The 18,358-nt window shown below is 40.4% G+C and overlaps 1 protein-coding gene across 1 annotated transcript; it reads left to right on the plus strand.

Moving 5' to 3' along the window:
* Positions 1-8,805: 8,805 nt before the first annotated feature.
* On the plus strand, positions 8,806-12,740 carry FADD (Fas associated via death domain). The gene is made up of 2 exons (XM_068945416.1): positions 8,806-9,314; positions 9,732-12,740. The coding sequence occupies exons 1-2, from the start codon at positions 9,017-9,019 to the stop codon at positions 10,016-10,018; spliced, it is 585 nt and encodes a 194-aa protein (XP_068801517.1). The 5' UTR covers positions 8,806-9,016; the 3' UTR covers positions 10,019-12,740.
* Positions 12,741-18,358: the final 5,618 nt, after the last annotated feature.

Consider the following 18,358-nt stretch of genomic DNA (forward strand, 5'->3'; position numbering starts at 1 on the left):
TCACAGGTAATTAACCATCAAGTGGGCAAGTAATAAATCTCAGCAGACTACACTACTCCAGGTTTACTGACAGGAAGCCCTAAGCCCAGTGGAGAAACTAAGCTTTCAGCCCTGTTTGCAGCTTAACAAGTTGAAGAGGCCCAAGTTTCACCAAAATGGAAGACTCCTAAAGAAGAGGCCTCGTTCTTTTTAAAATGGCGACACCCCTCTTTTATAGACTGGAACATTTACCCAGCAAGTTCCCAAGCAAGACCCAAAGTCTAGGCCATTTTTACCTCGAAAGGATTCAAGGCCACATTTCTGTAGAGAAGCTTTCCCTAGGTCAAACTACAGAGCAGTATTAACCTGCTGCTCTCCCTCCTCTGCTAACCCCCCGTGACACCAAGAGCACAAGAGTTTGCAGGCCAGAAGGAGACTGTGCGTGTAAGGAAAGGGCTCCCTGCTCTACTGGATTCCAGATCCACTCCTAGAATTACTTCTGCATTTCCCTCCGCACAGGCATGGTGAGGGATGGGAGGGGGTTGAGAGCCAGGAGAAGAACAGTGAAAGTCCTGAGAGTAAATTAATGTGAATTTCAAGTGCATCTAATTCCTGGCTGCAAAGAACAAAAGAAGCATAACTGGAGTCCGTTCTGAAATTCTCCGAAATCTTACTACTTTTAAGGCTTTGAATGTTAATTTTGAAACCAAATTTCTCCCCATTTTTACAGTATTTGTCTTTTAGCTCTGACTGAAGAAAGCTGTAAAGCTAAGTTGATAGCCATCTCTGTGTCTCCTTACAGTTAAGAAATGACAGTCACTTCCAGCTTCGGGTATTTGGCACGGGTGTACTGAAGGCTTCTTCTGCTTTTAAAAGGCTCACTCAAAAACTGGTGAAAAATAGCACAGCTAGATGTGTGTACATGTATTGCAGAGGCAGAAAGAGTGAGCATAGGTATGATCTGACATTATAAGCCACTTAATTACAGTTGTGTCTCTTGAGAGCTTCTCAGGGAAAAAAAGTATGCAGCAGGTTAATCCTTTCAAGGGCAGGCAGAGCAATCTGTAGTGCGTGTAACTCTTCCTTGCTTTTCACTAAAGTATACAAACTGTAGGCAAAGTATATACATGCTGTATTTTGTATTTTGTTGATTCATTGTTCTCTCAGTATGTCTCACTTTTCATCTCTGGGAACAGAGACAACTCTCCATTATGTTTGTGTATGCAAATGAATTCCAAATTGTGGCTTAAAACTAATTTGTATCTGGGTCTGAATAAAGCACTGGGGACTAGCTCAAATTAAATTGTTTAGAGAGCAGAAAATAATACTTTCCCCCACCCACCAAGGATCAAGGGAGGGGCATCATGAAAGTAGATTTGCTTATTTATTATTTTTAAATTCCTGTGAGTAACTAACCTAGTCATATCCTGTGTCACTTAATGGTTGCCCTAAAACGATTCACGTTTTAAAAGGAAACGACTTACCCAGATAATAATTGCACTGTGTTTGAGCAGACAGGGCACTCCCTCTCTAATCAGATTTGAAAAAAAATTTACACCTTCCAATTTCAATGAAAGTGAGATAATGACTCAGAAGGGAAATACTGTAGTGGCACATTCTTGAAGGGAAAAAGAAAAATCTACTCTTCTTTCCTCTAATTAGTAGTTCATTGGTAATTCTACTGCCAATGAATAATCACAGGTGTCTGAATTAACACTTCATTTTAAGAAATGCAACCCCCTCCTGGTTTGTTGCTAGCTGCAGTCAATGTAGTAAATTCACTACACCTGAGTTTAACTCAAAAATCAAGCAAGTGTAGCCAGGCTCATTCTTTTATTTTTATTAAAGAGAAATTTTAATAACTCTGGGAGATATTTGGAGACTGAAATGTTTTCTGATCTGTGAATGGGCCATTCTGCAAGATGGATGCAGAAACTTGTTTGGGAAAAGATTTTATTTTCACACTTTCTGCAGTAGAACTGCAGAATAGCAACGACCAGTCCCAAAAGCGTCTGAACTTCAAAAGACATAAGAGGTGAAATATTCACAGACAAAAATTCCTGCCACTACATTTGCAAGTGTAGATGCAACGTAGCAGTCAACTGAGTACTGTTGTACTTGGTGAGGATTGGAGAAGATGAAGTTCGAGGGTATGGGGCTATTTGAATGCTTTTATAAGAAGTATTACCCAATGGTGCAAACTGAGTGCAAAATTGATCTGTTTAATGCGAAATAATTAATTGTAAGGTATACTAACCTTTTCATAGCTGCTCAGAATGTTGTATTTTCCAATGCAAAGAAGGAGACAAACAATGCCCTCTACTATCCATGAAAACAAATCTTACGTGGTAAGTATTTATCTTTTCTTATTTTTATTGGGCTTGGGAACTGGAAATACAACAGCTCGAGAAAACAGAGAACAAACGCCTACACTCTGCAGGAATTAATTAACATTAGCTTTGGAGTCCAGCAGGTTGTATCCCTGGAAGAACAATAATTTCCAGATTGTATCCTAACTTAATTTGCTTCATTCTCAGCCAGCCACAGAACACACCTTTGTCATGCGATGCAGCACAGTCTCTGGTATCTGTATGTGAGCCCATGTGTCTGCCCAAGTGTTGGACTCACAAGCCACCTAGGTACAGTGGCTCCCCACCACACTAATTGAGATGTTTTGCTTTCAGACCCACACTAATATCTTTGCATGGCACTGTAGAAGACAGGCATGAGGACATGCCTTGGCATAGACTAATACAAGCTTTGGTGTCACTGTATCATATTCTGCTGTAGATTTATCTTTGTGAGGAAATTGCCCAGAATAGCTACTTCACATAGCTACTCTAAGGGTCGCTTAGAGGGGGTGGACACCAAATGTCCGGGGGTGGACACCAAATGTCATTGTTCAGGTTAGCTTCATCTAATTCCAGCAGGGACTGAATAGAAGAGAAAGTGCCCCAAAAGAGATCAAATGATAATTAGCTACTATTTGGGGAGGTTCTTTATTCACTTCCTGACTTATTTCACAGTAACATTCCTGTATAGACAACTCATGCTTTTTCCATTCTTCTGCTTTTCCAAGTGCAAAATTGATCTTATATAGCTTAAGTAGCAAATACAGTTGAGAGGAATGAGATGTGCTAGTCTAATACATACACATAGTTTTATTGACATGTGAAATGTTTGTCTGGATGGCCTAATGCTTACATGGTATGATGAAAATTCACTACAAAAATAGGTAATAAGTCAAGTCAGAGGTTTTTAGCTGGAGAAAATAAACAAAAGTCTACAATTTACTCTTCCCCTAAAGTTAAACTAACTTCTCCTGCCAACAATAACACAACAGAATTATTTCAACAGAATTATATCAACACTTCTTCTGTTTCAATATTAAGTTCAAGCATCTGCTAACAACTTATTGCTTGTTGTTGTTGTTACTTGGCCAGATCTTTTATCTGTATACAACCTCTTCATGCTGGAGTTCACTTTCTTTTCAATACTTATTTGCTTTTCCCACAGTTTGCTTCTAATTTTCTCTCTTTCAACCCAGAACAATTTGACATTTCTTAAAGTCCCTTTGGTTATGGAGTTTTCTCCTGGGATGCTAAGTCACTTCACAAATAGTTTATTTACTACAGAGCACATCTTTTTACCTTAGACATTGCAACAACAGGAAGAGGTAATAGCTGAGAAAAGAAACATGGGCAGATCAGTTCATTCATAATAAAAAAAAAATGTAGAAGCTACATTTTATTTGCCAAAGACATACATTTTATGATTTTGCAAACAACTGAAGAGGTAATGAATAAGTATATGAATAAATTTTATGGAACTCCGCTTATTCACCATGACATTAAATAATGAACAACCAAAGCCCACTCCTGCCCAATTAAACTACTAGGGGGAGGCTGCAGTTTTTTAATATTCCTCTTCTCTTGAAAACAGCAAAGAAAAACTGAAGTGCTTCTAAACCTCTTCAGACAGAATGGAACTCATAATAAACCAAGTGTATGGTTGACTGGACCTCAAGAGACAGACAGTTTTTCAGTGCTGCTCAGAGACAGGATTAAGTATTTCTAGTCTATGCTAAGAGGTCTATCTAACCTGTTCCTCAGAATTGTCACTTACGAGAGTTTTAAATTCTCCCTGGGTTATTTGTTACTTAATTGTCCGATAAGTTAGAAAAGTAGCTTATCAAAGCTACTTCATTCAAAGAGACTGTTACCTACAAACTCCAGCTTCTAAGGACTCAGGCAAGTAGAAACTTCATGGGGTCACGTTTCTCATTACCTAGTCAAAGAGGCAAGAGCGCTCACTTCTCTCCCTTCTCTAGCTGCGGGTCTTTTGAAAGCAGTGTGCAATCCACATGCAAGGTGTTCATCAGCATATCGATTTATCTTATCGTGAAGGAATGCCTGGAATTTTGATCTTCCCTTTCTTCCTTCCGCTTGCTAAAAAAGAAACAAATACTCCTTTGACAATTTTACCTCCCCCTTGACAATCCTCCCAGCTATGGAGTCACAAGAAGTGCCATTGAGCGGCTTGTAGAGAAAGAGCACGCCTTTCCTGACCTGATTCTAGTTTCTGCCCCTCCAGATACTTGACTGTCTCTTCATCCTGCATAATATTTGAAGTGGTTAGGATATTAGCGATAGGCCTTTATAACTCCGTATAGGTATAACTCTGTATAGGTGTAACTCTGTAAAGGTATAGTTGTGATCCATTCAGACTTTTACCTCTATCTGCGTTGTAAAACCAGCTAGGAATTCCTACAAAAGCATCTTAGAAAACTGGGAGCAGGGCATTACCCTCATAGGACAGAACAGAACTAATTGCAGTGACTTAAGCTTTACATATATGAAAGGTAAGCAAAGTAAGTAAAAAGCAGCAGGATGTACATAGTTCAAAACAAAAGCAAAAAAAAAAACATGCATTGACATTGGAAACTGTATACTTGTGCATAGCCCTCACCATGGGCATCGGAAAGAAGAAAGAGACTTTTCTGTGAATATCTTCATTAATATCTCTGACTGTGAGCAGGCTGATCAGTATGCTGAAGTAGTTACACTGCAACCAGCACCTGGTCTAGTTTAAAAACTAGCTCTAATGTGTCAACACTATGCTACAAGCACATCGCATGTTAGAGGAGAGAGACTGGCTGAAAAGAGAAGATGAGCTATTAATATTTACAGAAAGCTATTTGTCATATCAAGAGTAAGTTGCTTGACAGTAACAGAGAAAACACAGTCATCAAAGCTGGATTTAGCAACTCATACTTGTTAATGAGCGCTATTAGCAAATTGGATTACATCAGATGGATTACAGCTCTGGAGAAACCACCACACGTTTTCACAACTTCATAGCAGATCAGTATATAACTGTATTTTAAGAAGAGCCAGCCAGAAATCTAAGTTGCCTTGCCTGGAAAATACAAAGCATCTTGCACAGTTTCGATGCAAATATGTCTCAGTCACCTGTGGTTCTGTACAGCAACATTCATTTTATTAAAACTTTATTAGTATTCAAGTCATATAGATTAATATTCTGCCTTTTTAAAGCAGCTGTTTAATAAAAGTCATGAACCCTCCCAAGCAAGCTTTCAGCTATCCTATGTTTATTCACACAATGGGACTGCACATAGATCCTGAGAAAGACAGTCACATGCTTTGCTGCTTTGTTTCTACATTTTCTAAATACGTGTTTGTCGCCTGTATGTCCTGGTGACCGACACCTTACTGAAGTCACTGCAGAAATGAAGCAGTTTGCTCTCGTTGCCCTGCTCCTTCAGCGGAGATCATGAAGTCAAGAGCTCAATCTAGAACACTCCAAAGCTTTGAGCTCCCTCTGCTGCATCTGCGACAGAATCGTCCTGCCCTAAGAAACCTATAAATTATTTGGTTAGTAACAGAATCATTCTTAGCACTTAATTTCTGGGAAACCTCCACTGAAATCTGAGCTGGTCTAATAAATCATTTCTATTAAATTTTATTCTGATGTGGAGCAGTTGTGATCTGTTGACCCTGGCAAACACTTCCTTCACTAAACTCCTGTGAACTGCCATCAGAGGAAGTAACTGGAGGAAAGCAAGTTGCTTCGGTATTTTGATCTGTGAATGTGTCAAAGTAGAGTTAATAGGTCAGATGCAGACATAATAAAAGGGATTACTAAATCACTATGCCAGACATTAGAAGTAAGTTTAAAAGCATTTAAGTGATGATTTATATTGTAATTATATGGTGATTTATATCTTTTAGTTCCATATTTGTTATTAATTCAGACTCTTTTAGAATTACACTGATGTATGGAATTGCCATCACCCCTCCTCATACATCAGTGCTGAATTTGGCCACTGAGTTTATAAGAACCTATTAAAACCTAAGTTTAGGTTGGTTTCAATTGCATGTCAAGGGAGCCAGAGTAAGGGTAGGAACGATGCTGATTTAGACTTCCTTCCTGTAGACTTGTCTCTGAAATTAGCCAGCTGACATCACCAGGCACAAACCATACACCATGCACACACTGTTTTGTAGACTCTTCTTGCTTTGTGAGATTAAAATGAGATGTTAATTAACTGGATTTTATACTTCTTATATTGTTACTATGGCTTATATTTGCATTCTAAATTAATCTGCACATAGCAAATACATTCCTCTTTGGCATCGCACTATCCCTGTTTATCAATGTTCTTTCTTCTGATTAAAGTATCTTCAGGACTACGGAAAGAAAATACTTTCAGCTCTTCACACAGGTGCATCTCATCCCAGCTCAGGTGCTCAGTGCCAATTCCTCTCTCTGTCGACTTTCACACCTTCTCCATGTGACTCTGCAATAGGTTAATTCCCTCCAATGGGAATTGTAGCATTTAGGGACTCCATAGAATCTCTCTTTCAAACAGGTTTAATATTTCATCTTAAAGACTGGGAGTAATATGCACTTTAGATACCTCTTAAGATCTGTGTGATTAGATGACCTGTTATCTTTCCTGTGTGAGGAACATAAGGGGAAAAAAAGGAAGCTGATGGAAGCCCCATTGTTCATTGTGAATTTTGGGACTAGTTAGTTCAAATCAAAGAAAGCATTGCTAATGCTGTGGTAGAGGAAACGATTTTAAGGGAATGCTTCTTTGGAGGAGACAAGGTTGTCCAGTGCTCATATAACCTGGGAGGACTACATGGGAAACTAATCTTGTATTTAGTATGAAATGCGTATTTTCTCATATCACTGTGGCCACTGTTCTGGATGTAGAGATTGGTGTGTAGTTAGCCCTAGATGCTGGCTTTCTTGACCATGCACAAGACTGGCTCTGTGTAATAGACTGAAACAGGACGCTGAAAATGTAGCAATTCTGTCTAAACAGAACTTGTGCTTGTGGGAGTTTTATAAATGTTTTGGGAGTAGGAGTTGTTCTTCAAGTTGGAATGTGAGACTGGAGAAGGAGGAGATCTGGAAAATGATAACTCTTAAGTCTGTGTATCTGAGACTGTAATCTCTTTATGGCAAGGACCACTGTTCTGTTTGTGGGTTGCAACAAAAATAATTAAAGGACGTACTGGAAACAATTTAGTAATGGGGGTAGCTTGGGATATCAACATGCCAGCGTTCACTGAAGGAACAAGGAAAGTCCTGAACTATCCATACAACCCGTGAAGCAAACCATTACGGTTGTTCTGAATTTTGAAGACCTACAAAACAATGAGATGAACTTGAATTTTCACATTTAAAAGTTCACAACCTTTCACCTTGTATAAAAATTGGCTTTAAAATAGAGGGACTTCAAGTTTGCCCTTTGTCTTCTCTTTTAAAGGTCACATCAAGATTAATCTTTGTGAGCAATAAAGGCCACGCTATAGGTCCCACGTTTCTAGAGAAAGGCTTGAGTCTCTGTGGCAGCGGAGGCAGTGCAGGGAGGGCGGGGTGGCTTTGCTGGGCAGCCGCAGGGAACACAGGAGGGGAGCAACAGCAACTCTTCTGAGAGTGGGGCTCTGGTGCTGTTATTTCTTGCTCTTTGTCAAGTCGTTTCATCATTGTATTTCTGTCGCCTTTTCTCCTTTTGCAAAAAAAAAAAGTGACCCTTATAAATGCTAGGTGCTAGGTAAAACATTAACAAGTGATGAACCCCACGAGAAAGCTAGTAATTCTGTATGATATGGGGGACCTAGAGATTCCCCAGCTTAGGCACAGACACACCACCATCACTGAGACTCAGCCCAAGCTGAGAGGCAGGGACCTGCCTCCCTCCAGCCGCAGCTCCCGAGGCCGCAGACAGGCCTTGTCAAGGTTGGCTCCAACCACGTGTTTTATATTCAGTATAACAAAACCAGTCGGTTAATCTTTGTGATCTTCCAAGCACTGTGCAGTTCCTGAAAACTGCCTTTTAAATTACTTTCAAGATGGTGAGCCGTGAGCAGCGTTTCCACGCTGCCACACAGGGAGCTCCGCACCCCTGACGGAGCAGCCGGGCTGCCACCAGCCCTCTTCAGTGCCCCAAATGCCTCAGTGGGGACAGGGGCTGCTGCCTATAGGGACACTGCGAGCCAAAGGTATTATTCTGTTAAGATAATATGAAGCATCAGGGAAGTGGGAGCCAATCCCTAGAAAAACGAGGCTTCACCCCCCCCAACTTCGCTGTTGCCGAGGGGAAAGGCTGGCGGCGGCGGCCTCTCCTCACAGCTCCGTGCTCGAGCCAGGGCACTACGCCGCGCCTCTCCCGCCGGCCAGCGGCGGCGCCCCGCAACGGCTCACGCTGCCCAACGGCCCGCCCAACCGCCAACCGCCGCCGGGGGCGGGGGCAGGGGGAGCGGCTGCCGCCGCCGCCGCGCCCCCACGTGACTTCCGGGCCGGCGCCGCGTTCCGCCATCGCAGCGGGGCGGCGGGGGGCGGTCGGGTCGGGTCGGGTCGGGTCGGGTCGGGTCGGGTCCGGGCAGCGCAGCGCAGCGCAGCACGGCCGCTCCCGGCCGCCCGGGGAGGCGGCTTGTTGGAGCAGGAAGGGGCTCCTTGTCGGCCGGGGAGGGGGGACCTGCAGGCCGCCGCCGCCGCCATCATGGATCCGTTTTTGGCTCTGCTGCACTCGTTTTCCTCGAGCTTGTCGGAGAGCGAGCTGTCCGACCTGAAGTTCCTGTGCCAGCACAAAATCGGCAAGAGGAAGCTGGAGTCCGTCCGGAGCGGCAGGGAGCTCTTCGGCTTCCTCCTCGAGCAGCGGGCCATCGCCGCCGACAGCGTCGGCTTCCTGGAGACCATGCTCAAGGCCATCAAGCGGGAGGACCTGATGTTGCGGCTCGAGCAGTTCGTAGAGGGGGCGGAAGACAACGCTGCCGAGCAGCCGGACGTGAATGAAAAACGTAGGTGGATTCCCACCCCCAGAAAACCCCCGCGTACACCCGTCCCGCAGCCCTGGCTGTGCTCGGGACAGCCGCGGGCACGGCGGGGACCCCGCTAGCGGTGCCTCGCTGCTTGGTCCCGCAAAGGACTATGTCATACCCTGCAAGCGTACCCCGAGGGCAGCACCTACTGCAAACACCTTTCCCGGATGGAAATTTCTTCCCTTTGATACCTAGTGGTCACTTGGAAATCCTGCCATGTACTTGCTAACATACTGTTTTTAGTACATGCAGCAGCTTCTCAGGCGTGGTGTGATCTTCGGTATGTGTGCGGACTTATGATCGTAGCACAATGCTAAACACCAACAAAACTTAATATTTCTGATGTCTGTAAATCTGTCATTCATTTGGTGTAAGTGGTTTGTTCTGCTTTTTCAGGTCTGCAGAAGGTAGCTATTGAAGTCATATGTGAAAATGTTGGGAAAGACTGGAAAAGGCTGATGCGAAGTCTTGGCTTTCCTGAAGTGAAAATGGACAGAGTTGTGGCAGCCTATCCATTTAACTTGCTTGAACAATTGATTCAGTCACTTCGAGAATGGCAGAAATGGAAGGGAAAAGATGCAAAGGTGGCTGACTTAATAAAAGCTCTTCGGGATTGTGGGCTGAATCTGGTGGCGGACAGAGTCGAACAAAAACTCTTGCAAATGAGCACTGAAACCAAGTGAAATCAGTATAAAAATGCTTTCATGTCACACCGATATGAATGGAAAACGTAGAAGTGCCTTCTCTTCTTCTGAACAACAATCAACATCATTGGTTCTATTAGCTATTCTGCCATTAATTTATAAGCCTTAAAGTTACTAGGTTAATTTGTTGTCAGAAGACTAACATGAAAAAAAAAAAAAAGAAATCAGGTAATGCTTTGTAGTTTGATGCTTTGATTGTAGGCATTTTAAGAGAAATTAACTGTCAGAGTGGCTGGGCTCCATTTTATAGAAATCCTTATGCTTTTGTGCTACCTACCCCCAAACGTAGGATTTCTTTTACTGCTGGCACTTTTGAAATTTGTTCTCTGGAATTACATCCATGGGATCATTTCTGATGATTCCAAATTTCATTGAACTCCTCCTTCTATTTTTTTTTTTTTTTGTGGCATATTCGTAACTGTAGTGTGAAAGGAGGAGGGAGATAGAGCTCGCAACTGTGTACTGGGGTTGTGGGGTTCTTTGTTTGTTCAGAGTAGCATAAGATAACGTCTTCTGTGAGTTGCTGAATGCCTTTGCCCTCCTTAAAAGGACACCAAACAGATTGTGACCCCAGGCCCTGAAGCTGCAGTGCAGGAGGGCTCGTAACTATTGTGGTGGCTGTTTCTCAGCAGAAAGTGTGCCTGTTTTGAGAACAGAACTAGTTGAAATCGACAGTCTCTATCAAGTGCCTTCATCACCCTAAAGGGAACGTTCTGAAACTATCCAAGACATCATATGTATCTCACAGATGTTTACAGCAGCCTCTTTTCACTGCCTTGAATGTTTTAAGATTCCTTCCAGGGAAATCCTCGTGTAACCCATACCAGAGTCTTCCCATGTCTGCTGGAAGCTGCAGCTCACCTCACAAGAAAGCTTCTGTTATCTGTGCTCTTGGTAACAAAGATACAGGCTCTAACAAAAGCCTAGAGCATGGTTTCTTTTCAGGGGTGAGGTGTGAAAGCTTACTGAAAGCAAGTAAGCAGTATGGACTCTTCCATGTAGTGATATTCTGTGAAAGTTATCCCTTTTGCCACACTTAATTCTTTTCAAAGGTGACTCCATATTCAATAGCACTTGCAAGTTCTCTGCAGTTCTTTCATTCCTCTTCCTTTATATCTCGAATGTGGTTATAAGCAGCTCATAGATGAAGGAGGATTTATGAACAAGACCTGAATCGGTTTTTAGCTTTAATTTGGGACAGAGTACAGAATTGGTCTTCACCGCTAAGCTAGGCCTGGGAAAACTGCACATGGTTCAAGACATGCTGGGATGTAGAGGCCTCCCAGGATGGTGACTGTCACCTATGTTAGAGGGAAAAGTCCTCTGAAATCTTAATTGCTTGAATAAGTGGGACTGTTTGCAGTTAGAAGGGTGTTTGCAGCATCATAAACTCATACTTGAAGAGGAGAGGCTTTTTGCCACTGTACCTATGTGGCTTTTAGCTCCTTTCAAGTTCTCTTTACGTGGTGCTGTTACTATGAAGGTGTGGTGTCAGCATGTAATACACTAGTACTCTGTATACACTAGTATTCTGTAGAAATGTTGTGAAACTCATGATTTTCAACTTTTTATTTCAATTAGCGCTTCTAGTTTAGAAGATAACCACAACCAAGTATTCCAGTGTTACTGGAAAATGATGTAATGCGAACTTTTTTTATTAGGGTTTTTCTTCAAAAGCTGAGCAATAAATGATTGGTACAAGTATTTTTAGAAACATAATTTACCAACTATCAATGACTGTAGGTAAGAAGAGTAATGGGCAATACAGAAGCTTCCACTTGTCTGCTTTTTTGGCATGTACAGTTTTCGAAGTACTTCCTCCAAAGTAGAATGTTTCACTTTGTCAATATCGTCACAATCTGGGAGTAAATAAACACAAATTCCAAACTTCCAAATTAAAAAATCTATGCTTCAGCTGAATCGCTAGGTTGAAAGCTTTGGAGGATTTTGTTTGTTTAATGAAAAAGTTCTTTCATTCTGCATTGTTTTAAAGAAAACTTTCATTTCGGACTCTTTCCTTTATGCCTCTAAACAGTATTTATAAGGAGAGTGGAGGAGAGGTGAAGTTAGCGAAATGAGTTTATGGTGAAACAGCTCTGCAACGGTTCTAGGTTCAATGTGCCATGATCTGTCCAGTAACATATGTTGTTCTTGTCTACTTGTCATAAGTCGTCTCGTTCACAGAAGATATATGCATCTGAATATCAAAAGTAATATGCCATCTCCTGCATATAGCCAAAATATTTTAGGAATCAGTGGGGATAGTTAGTTGTAGCTAAGTGCTCATCAGTTACAAGAAATGTTCTGCCTCAAAAGATATAAAAGTCCGTTTCTCTTAGAATTTGTACATAGTGGAAGTTCTATTGCATAGGAAAGCAGTAAGCTAGAACGCATCAATGTATTCAGTACCTCAGGACCAATTAAAAACTGTTTTTATTAGAGATTAAAAAGTTGATCATGTGAGAACAAAATCAAATGGGACCAAATGGAACAAAAACCTTTTATTGTGGGAAGAGGTAGGGGCAGAGGGTATAACTCATAAGGAAATGTGATCAATAGCAACCTTACTTTCAAATTGAGTATTTTAGTCTCTGATATGCATATTTTTTAGAATTAAAGATTTATATTGTATAGTTTTGTGCATATAATTACATAACATTTCATTAAAAATTATTTTAAAATAAAATGGAAGTGTTCATTATATTGATGGGATTGCTGTCTATGATGGATTCCCTAATTAGAAGAAAATAAATGCTAAGGGCACTTTTAAAGCAAGGAGTGGTGCTAAACAGGCCTTACATTACCCAGGTACTTCTCAGAATATCCCCCTCAAAAAAGTTCCTCACTTACTTTTTTTATAGGTGCTACAAAGACTATAGTTTTTCTAGCTGGAGTAGCATTTGAATGCTGTCATTTAGGGAAGTGTTAAGAGGAAAAAAGTGCTCTCTCAGCCCCTATGAGTCTAAAATTCAGTCGCTGTGCAAAGCGTGCATGGAGGATAGGCTTCCTATGAGTAAGTGCCTTAAAAATCTTTTCCTTAGTTTTCTCTACTAGCCATGCTGTGGTAAGGGTGCTGTATTTGTTTCACGATTCGTTAAAAATACAGTTCATTCTAAACCTGTTCAGGCTTTTAGAGATATGGACGTATTCCGAAGTTAAATTGATACTGACTTCAGCATTACTGTGAAGTGTATACTAGCAGTAAAATGTTAGTTTGTACTCAGCACTTTGAATATATAAGATAAGTGACTTAATTACGCGTTTTCTCAGACACTCTGTATGAGCTCTGCAAGAGCCAACTAGCCTGTGAGGGGTTACTAAAACCTTTTCTTTTTGGTCTCTTGAGAGTCGTCTTTCCTTATGGCCTTGAGACAAAAACACCAAACATGTTGAGAGCAAAAAGCATTATCTCGGGAGAATACTCATAAGTTTCTTTTTTTCACGTTCCTTTGCAGGGAGATGGTGGGGTACCTCCTTTTGATACGTGCATACCATTTTTTGTGCTACTTAAGGATGTCAGTTAAATATTGCATATTAAATTTAAAAACAGTGCTCTATTATTCTCGTGACTAAGCTAAAAGAAGTTTTGTATTTGTTATGTAGACTTTAAATTAAAGTTCCTATTATACAGACTGGTTGTCAGGAACATTTCAAATACAGTGTTTTGCCTTCCTTTTTCTCCATTCCCCAAACACAGGCAGCTGTATTTTCTCCAGCCTTTGTTTCTGTTCTAAAGTAACTGGCTACTTTATGAAATTTAATGGCTTCACTTAATTGTCTAACACAAAAAGCTTAGTAATGCATGCTGTATCTGTGAGCTTTCTCTGGTACTCAGCGTGTCCTTAATTCAGATTTTTTGCTCGAGTATTTTTCAATTTAAATCGTCCTAATGACTATCTTTTTTTTTTCCTTTTATAATTATCAAAATAATGCTTCTGCTGTTCTTCCTATTCACTGCAGGGATCGCTTCTGTCCTTAAAACGTGCTCCATCATGGAAAAGATTTTTTCCAAGCTACTTTCCCTCTTTGATTTAGTATTCTTTCCTGTGCCAGTGGTTTTTATTGCAACTTTTAAGGATGCACTGGTGAAATTACAGAAATTAGTTTTCTGCTTTAACTGTATACCATAAAAATAAGAATTACCGGGGTGAGATGAGAGGAGGGAAAGGAGTTTCAATAGCTATGCCTGTAAGTAGTAAAAGTTCAAGAACTTTTGAAGAATCTTTGTCTTTGTAGCGATTTTTATAGTTGAGGATTGTTCACTGTTAAGAGAGCATGACTCAATGGGTTCTGGGAATTGTAAGTTTAGAAGAAGGGAATCAGCTTTACTCAGCTGCCAGGAAAGTTCAGATTAACGCAATACGAAAAGACAGATTTCTGTGTGGGAACTTGTGTGGAATAAAGACACAGGCGTCCTAAATGATTAAATAGGCATAAGTTTCATCCACAGAACTATTTCTCCTTACTATTTAATTCTTGAGAAAATTGCCCAATCATTTCCTAAAATAAACTGTTCAAAAATAAAAGTATAGAGGTTTCTTTTTGTAGTATTTTACGTAATTCACATTATTAAAACATATCAGTTGATAATACTGCTTGAGTTTAAATGCAGTAATCCCTGTAATTTGGTAAGTATCGGAGGCTGGTGTTTATGTTCATTGTTTTCCAAATACGCCGTGTGCACAGTTCTACTTGAATTGTAGCTAAAATACCTTTAATTTTCTTTCAGTTTGGAGTTTTAGTTTGTTGAAGAAAGAGGTCATACTGTGTTTTTGGCTGGTCACGGTATTTAAGACAACCTTCAGTCTACAAGGTAACCAGCTATTGTAGCAAAGTTGGGGTTTTGATATGTACTGCCTAGGACTGTGAAGAGATTGGTATATAAAAATAAAAGCTGTAACAAAGTTCTTGAGGATTACATTGCCAATATAACGTGAGTACTCTTGCGAAGGCCAGATGCTTAATGTCAACTGTGTACGTTACGAAGTTATGAAACTGGCATCTCTATTTACTTCATAGTATTGGAGCCTTTTGGGCAGGCAATTGTGCTGTGTGAAATTGCATGAAGATAAAAGTGGGACCATTGACATCGGAAGTGTATAAAATACTCAACTGCGCTTTTTCTGTGGTTGGTTAGAAATTTCCAGGGAAGCCTTCTTTCACGTAACTTTCACGTGAAGCAATAATCTTGCAATTAAAAATGCTCACGGTGTTTATAGTGTTTTCACTTCCACTTTTCTTCCTAATTCCTTTATTCCTGTTGAATGCAGCAGGACTATTCATTTTAAACAATTTGCGGAAATTACTCTGAATACTCACTGTCATCTACTTCCAATAGTTTTAACAGCTACTTTGTTTGTGCGCATGCTACCTGTGGCAAAGTTTTGTCCAAAGTGATGTATGAAAACTGTGCTTCCGTACATGAGTTGGTAAGTGACTTTTGTGTGCAAAAATCTATTGGTAGATTTGTATGGAGTGAGCACACAAGAATAGTTTTGTAGCTTCATTTTCATACAAAACCTTTGTTGTCGTTAGCCTCACGAAGTTCTGAGTATTTTAAAGCTTTTTATTTTATTTTACAGTTGTATTCAAGATTACCTCATGCTATTCTTTTTCAGAATTTGTAGTATTTGTTTAAAAAGCACACAAATCTCTAAACATGTTTAAGAAATATATTTCCCACACCTATATCCATCTGTTAGATATTTCATTCTTTTTTATTTGAACAATAGAGCTGAATGCTTATCTTTTTTTGCAACCAGTAGTCTCACTGAGAGATGCTTCCTGTTGCTTCTAGGCATATTGCCCAATTTTGAAAAAGTTTCAGAGAAAATGAGAGTTAAAAGGGTGCAGCACCTGGCAGGTCTGGACCCATGGGTTCTAGGATCTAAATCCTTTATTCTTTTTTATGTTACGCTAAATGCAAGCAGAACTTGGTCACAAATTCCCTGTTGTAAAGTCCCTAATGTGTGAAATCCTGGTTAGCCTAAATTACCCTCAAAGCCGTTATATTCCCATGGCAACCCTTTTGCATTGGAGTATATTGGGCATGTGGCTGCAGCATGCTACCTTCTGGCTATCCCAGCTACCTGAATAATGTTTAATGTTTAGAAGCTGTTACTAATTGTCAGATTCGCTGTAGTCTTCAGGTTTTGACCATGTCAGAAATCCAAGTGCAGGAATATATAACAGAAATTTTGACTCAGTTCTTCTCAGTTCCACAGTTCACTGTTCCATACAGGATACATCAGCAACTGTAGGTCTTAGAGAGTAAGAAATTTGCTTTCAACATTTTTCTAAACATTGTGGTGCTTCTATTTCTGTATGCATCTTCAACTGTAAGAATCAAACCTGTGTGTCTAACTGCATGTTTGTGCATGAAGTAACTAATATATATGCAAATGAATTAAAAGTAATTAGCACTAAAAACAGCAAAGTGTTTCTAGCTAACGGCTGCCTGCAGATCTGTCATATACTACCTAAATAAATTATTCACTGTGGACTTGATTATACAATTTTCTTAAAAATGTTTTTTTTACAAAAATACTGAAGAACTTAGTGTTTCCACACAGTGTGTGTGATTATTTAAATCAAAATGTCAAAATCCACATCTCGTCTGTGAATTGTAAGGGCTATTAAAATTTATGGTGTATCTTAGATAACTATTTATAAGGCCCTTCATTCTGTGCAGTATTTTTTATTTTCCTGGAACACTATAATTCCCAGCGCTGCAGCCCTGACTTGCTTCCTACCTTTATTCACATGAATGAATGAGACTGCTGAGTGAATAAGAATTTGAACCCCTTAGTTTTCTATTAGACTAGCATAACAGTTATGCACATGCCTTACTGTGAATAAGGGGCAGCCACGAGCAGCGGACTTGGATTGTTGTAAGAGTAACACTGTGGATGTCATTTCCATCCTCCTCATTCTCTATCCTGTGTTCAGTACAAGGAAAGCGTAGGGGAAGGAAGGTTTCCCAGCCAGTGCTGTCGTTCCTGTGTTCTGTGATTAGCTGAGATCCCAAACAGCTATTGAACAACTCAGTGTGCGTAGCTGATGCTTGTGCTCCTTACAGCCCCTATGGGTAGCTAACAGCAGCAGGAGCATGGCACAGGATGCTCTAATCATTATTTTCTCCCTGAGTATAACTTTTCCTTTCTCCTAATGTCCCTCAAAACAGTAATTAGCGCAGGGATGTTTGTCAGAGTGAGAAATCCTCAGCCCTAGAAATTCCTGATTCTCTACTAACTATTAGCTGGATAAGCGAGTGAGCAGTGTAAAAGGAGCAGGTCCTTTCAGAGACTGAAAGTCAACGACTGATTTACCTGTCTTTATTTAGGCATATGAATTAACGTTTGTAAAAGTGTCTGGGCTGGCAGCCTCAAAGTAGATAACATTGCAAAAATGTAGTATTTACCTAATTTTAGTATCAGTCAGCACCTTTGAAAGTCTTGAATCTGTGTTTGTACATAATGTAGTGCCATTGTTAACACATTTCCTAGCTTAGTATTCTTACTGTTTTGTAGTGTACTATTAGGAATACTTTCATTTAGGTTTAACTGCATTTTTTAAGGAGAGCAATTTTAGTATACCGTGACTCATAAACGCTGTTTGGCCATGCCTCCTGCCACAGGAGGCCTCACCAGCACAGTGATGTCTGTTGCTCAGGTCTGAGCTGTGGGGAATTCAATTTGCTTTGTGAGGTTTGAGATGTTCCCGCAGGCAAACGCAGAGGAATTAGAGAATTATGGAGAAATTATAACATAGTTACTTCTATTTAAACGGTACGTGAAACGCATCACAGGCTTCTCTCAATTTTTTCTTTAGAAGGTTACTTTTGTTCCTTATCTCCCTCCTGCAAACTTATACCCCCACACATCACTAAATGTTGAATAAAGCCTGAGGGAGGTCAAACAGTGGTTTTCTCGGTGGTTTGAGGAGAACTTTGACATTTCTTGAATCATCCCTACTCGTTCAGACAGCCTATTCCAGTGACTTTTAATGTATTCCAGTAGGATGTGACAACCTCAACTAGGGAAAAATGGACACTGATAGAATTGCCACAGTACCTGTAAGCAGGACGGGGAATATCCTGTTTTTGAAATGTTATCATGTCAAATGTTACAGCAGCAGTGGCAGTTTCCTGTTTTTTCATGAGAAGAGAAGTAATGGGGAGCTGCTGGCTGAAGAATGCTGCCAGCTTGTTTCAGTCACATTTTTTTGGTATTACAAAGGTGCCATTCTTGAAGGCGGACAAAAAAGCCTCTAATCATGTAACTGAAATGAACCATAGAAGCTGAAAAACTCTTTCTTTGT

Source organism: Struthio camelus, chromosome 5 (assembly GCF_040807025.1).
Source record: "Struthio camelus isolate bStrCam1 chromosome 5, bStrCam1.hap1, whole genome shotgun sequence".
NCBI lineage: Eukaryota > Metazoa > Chordata > Aves > Struthioniformes > Struthionidae > Struthio > Struthio camelus.

What these genes read in the sequence shown, in the direction of transcription:
- FADD (XM_068945416.1), top strand. Translation starts at nt 9,017, where the DNA reads ATGGATCCGTTTTTGGCTCTGCTGCACTCGTTTTCCTCGAGCTTGTCG. An exon ending in GCCGGACGTGAATGAAAAAC is followed by an intron (nt 9,315 to 9,731) that starts GTAGGTGGATTC and finishes CTGCTTTTTCAG; the next exon opens with GTCTGCAGAAGGTAGCTATT.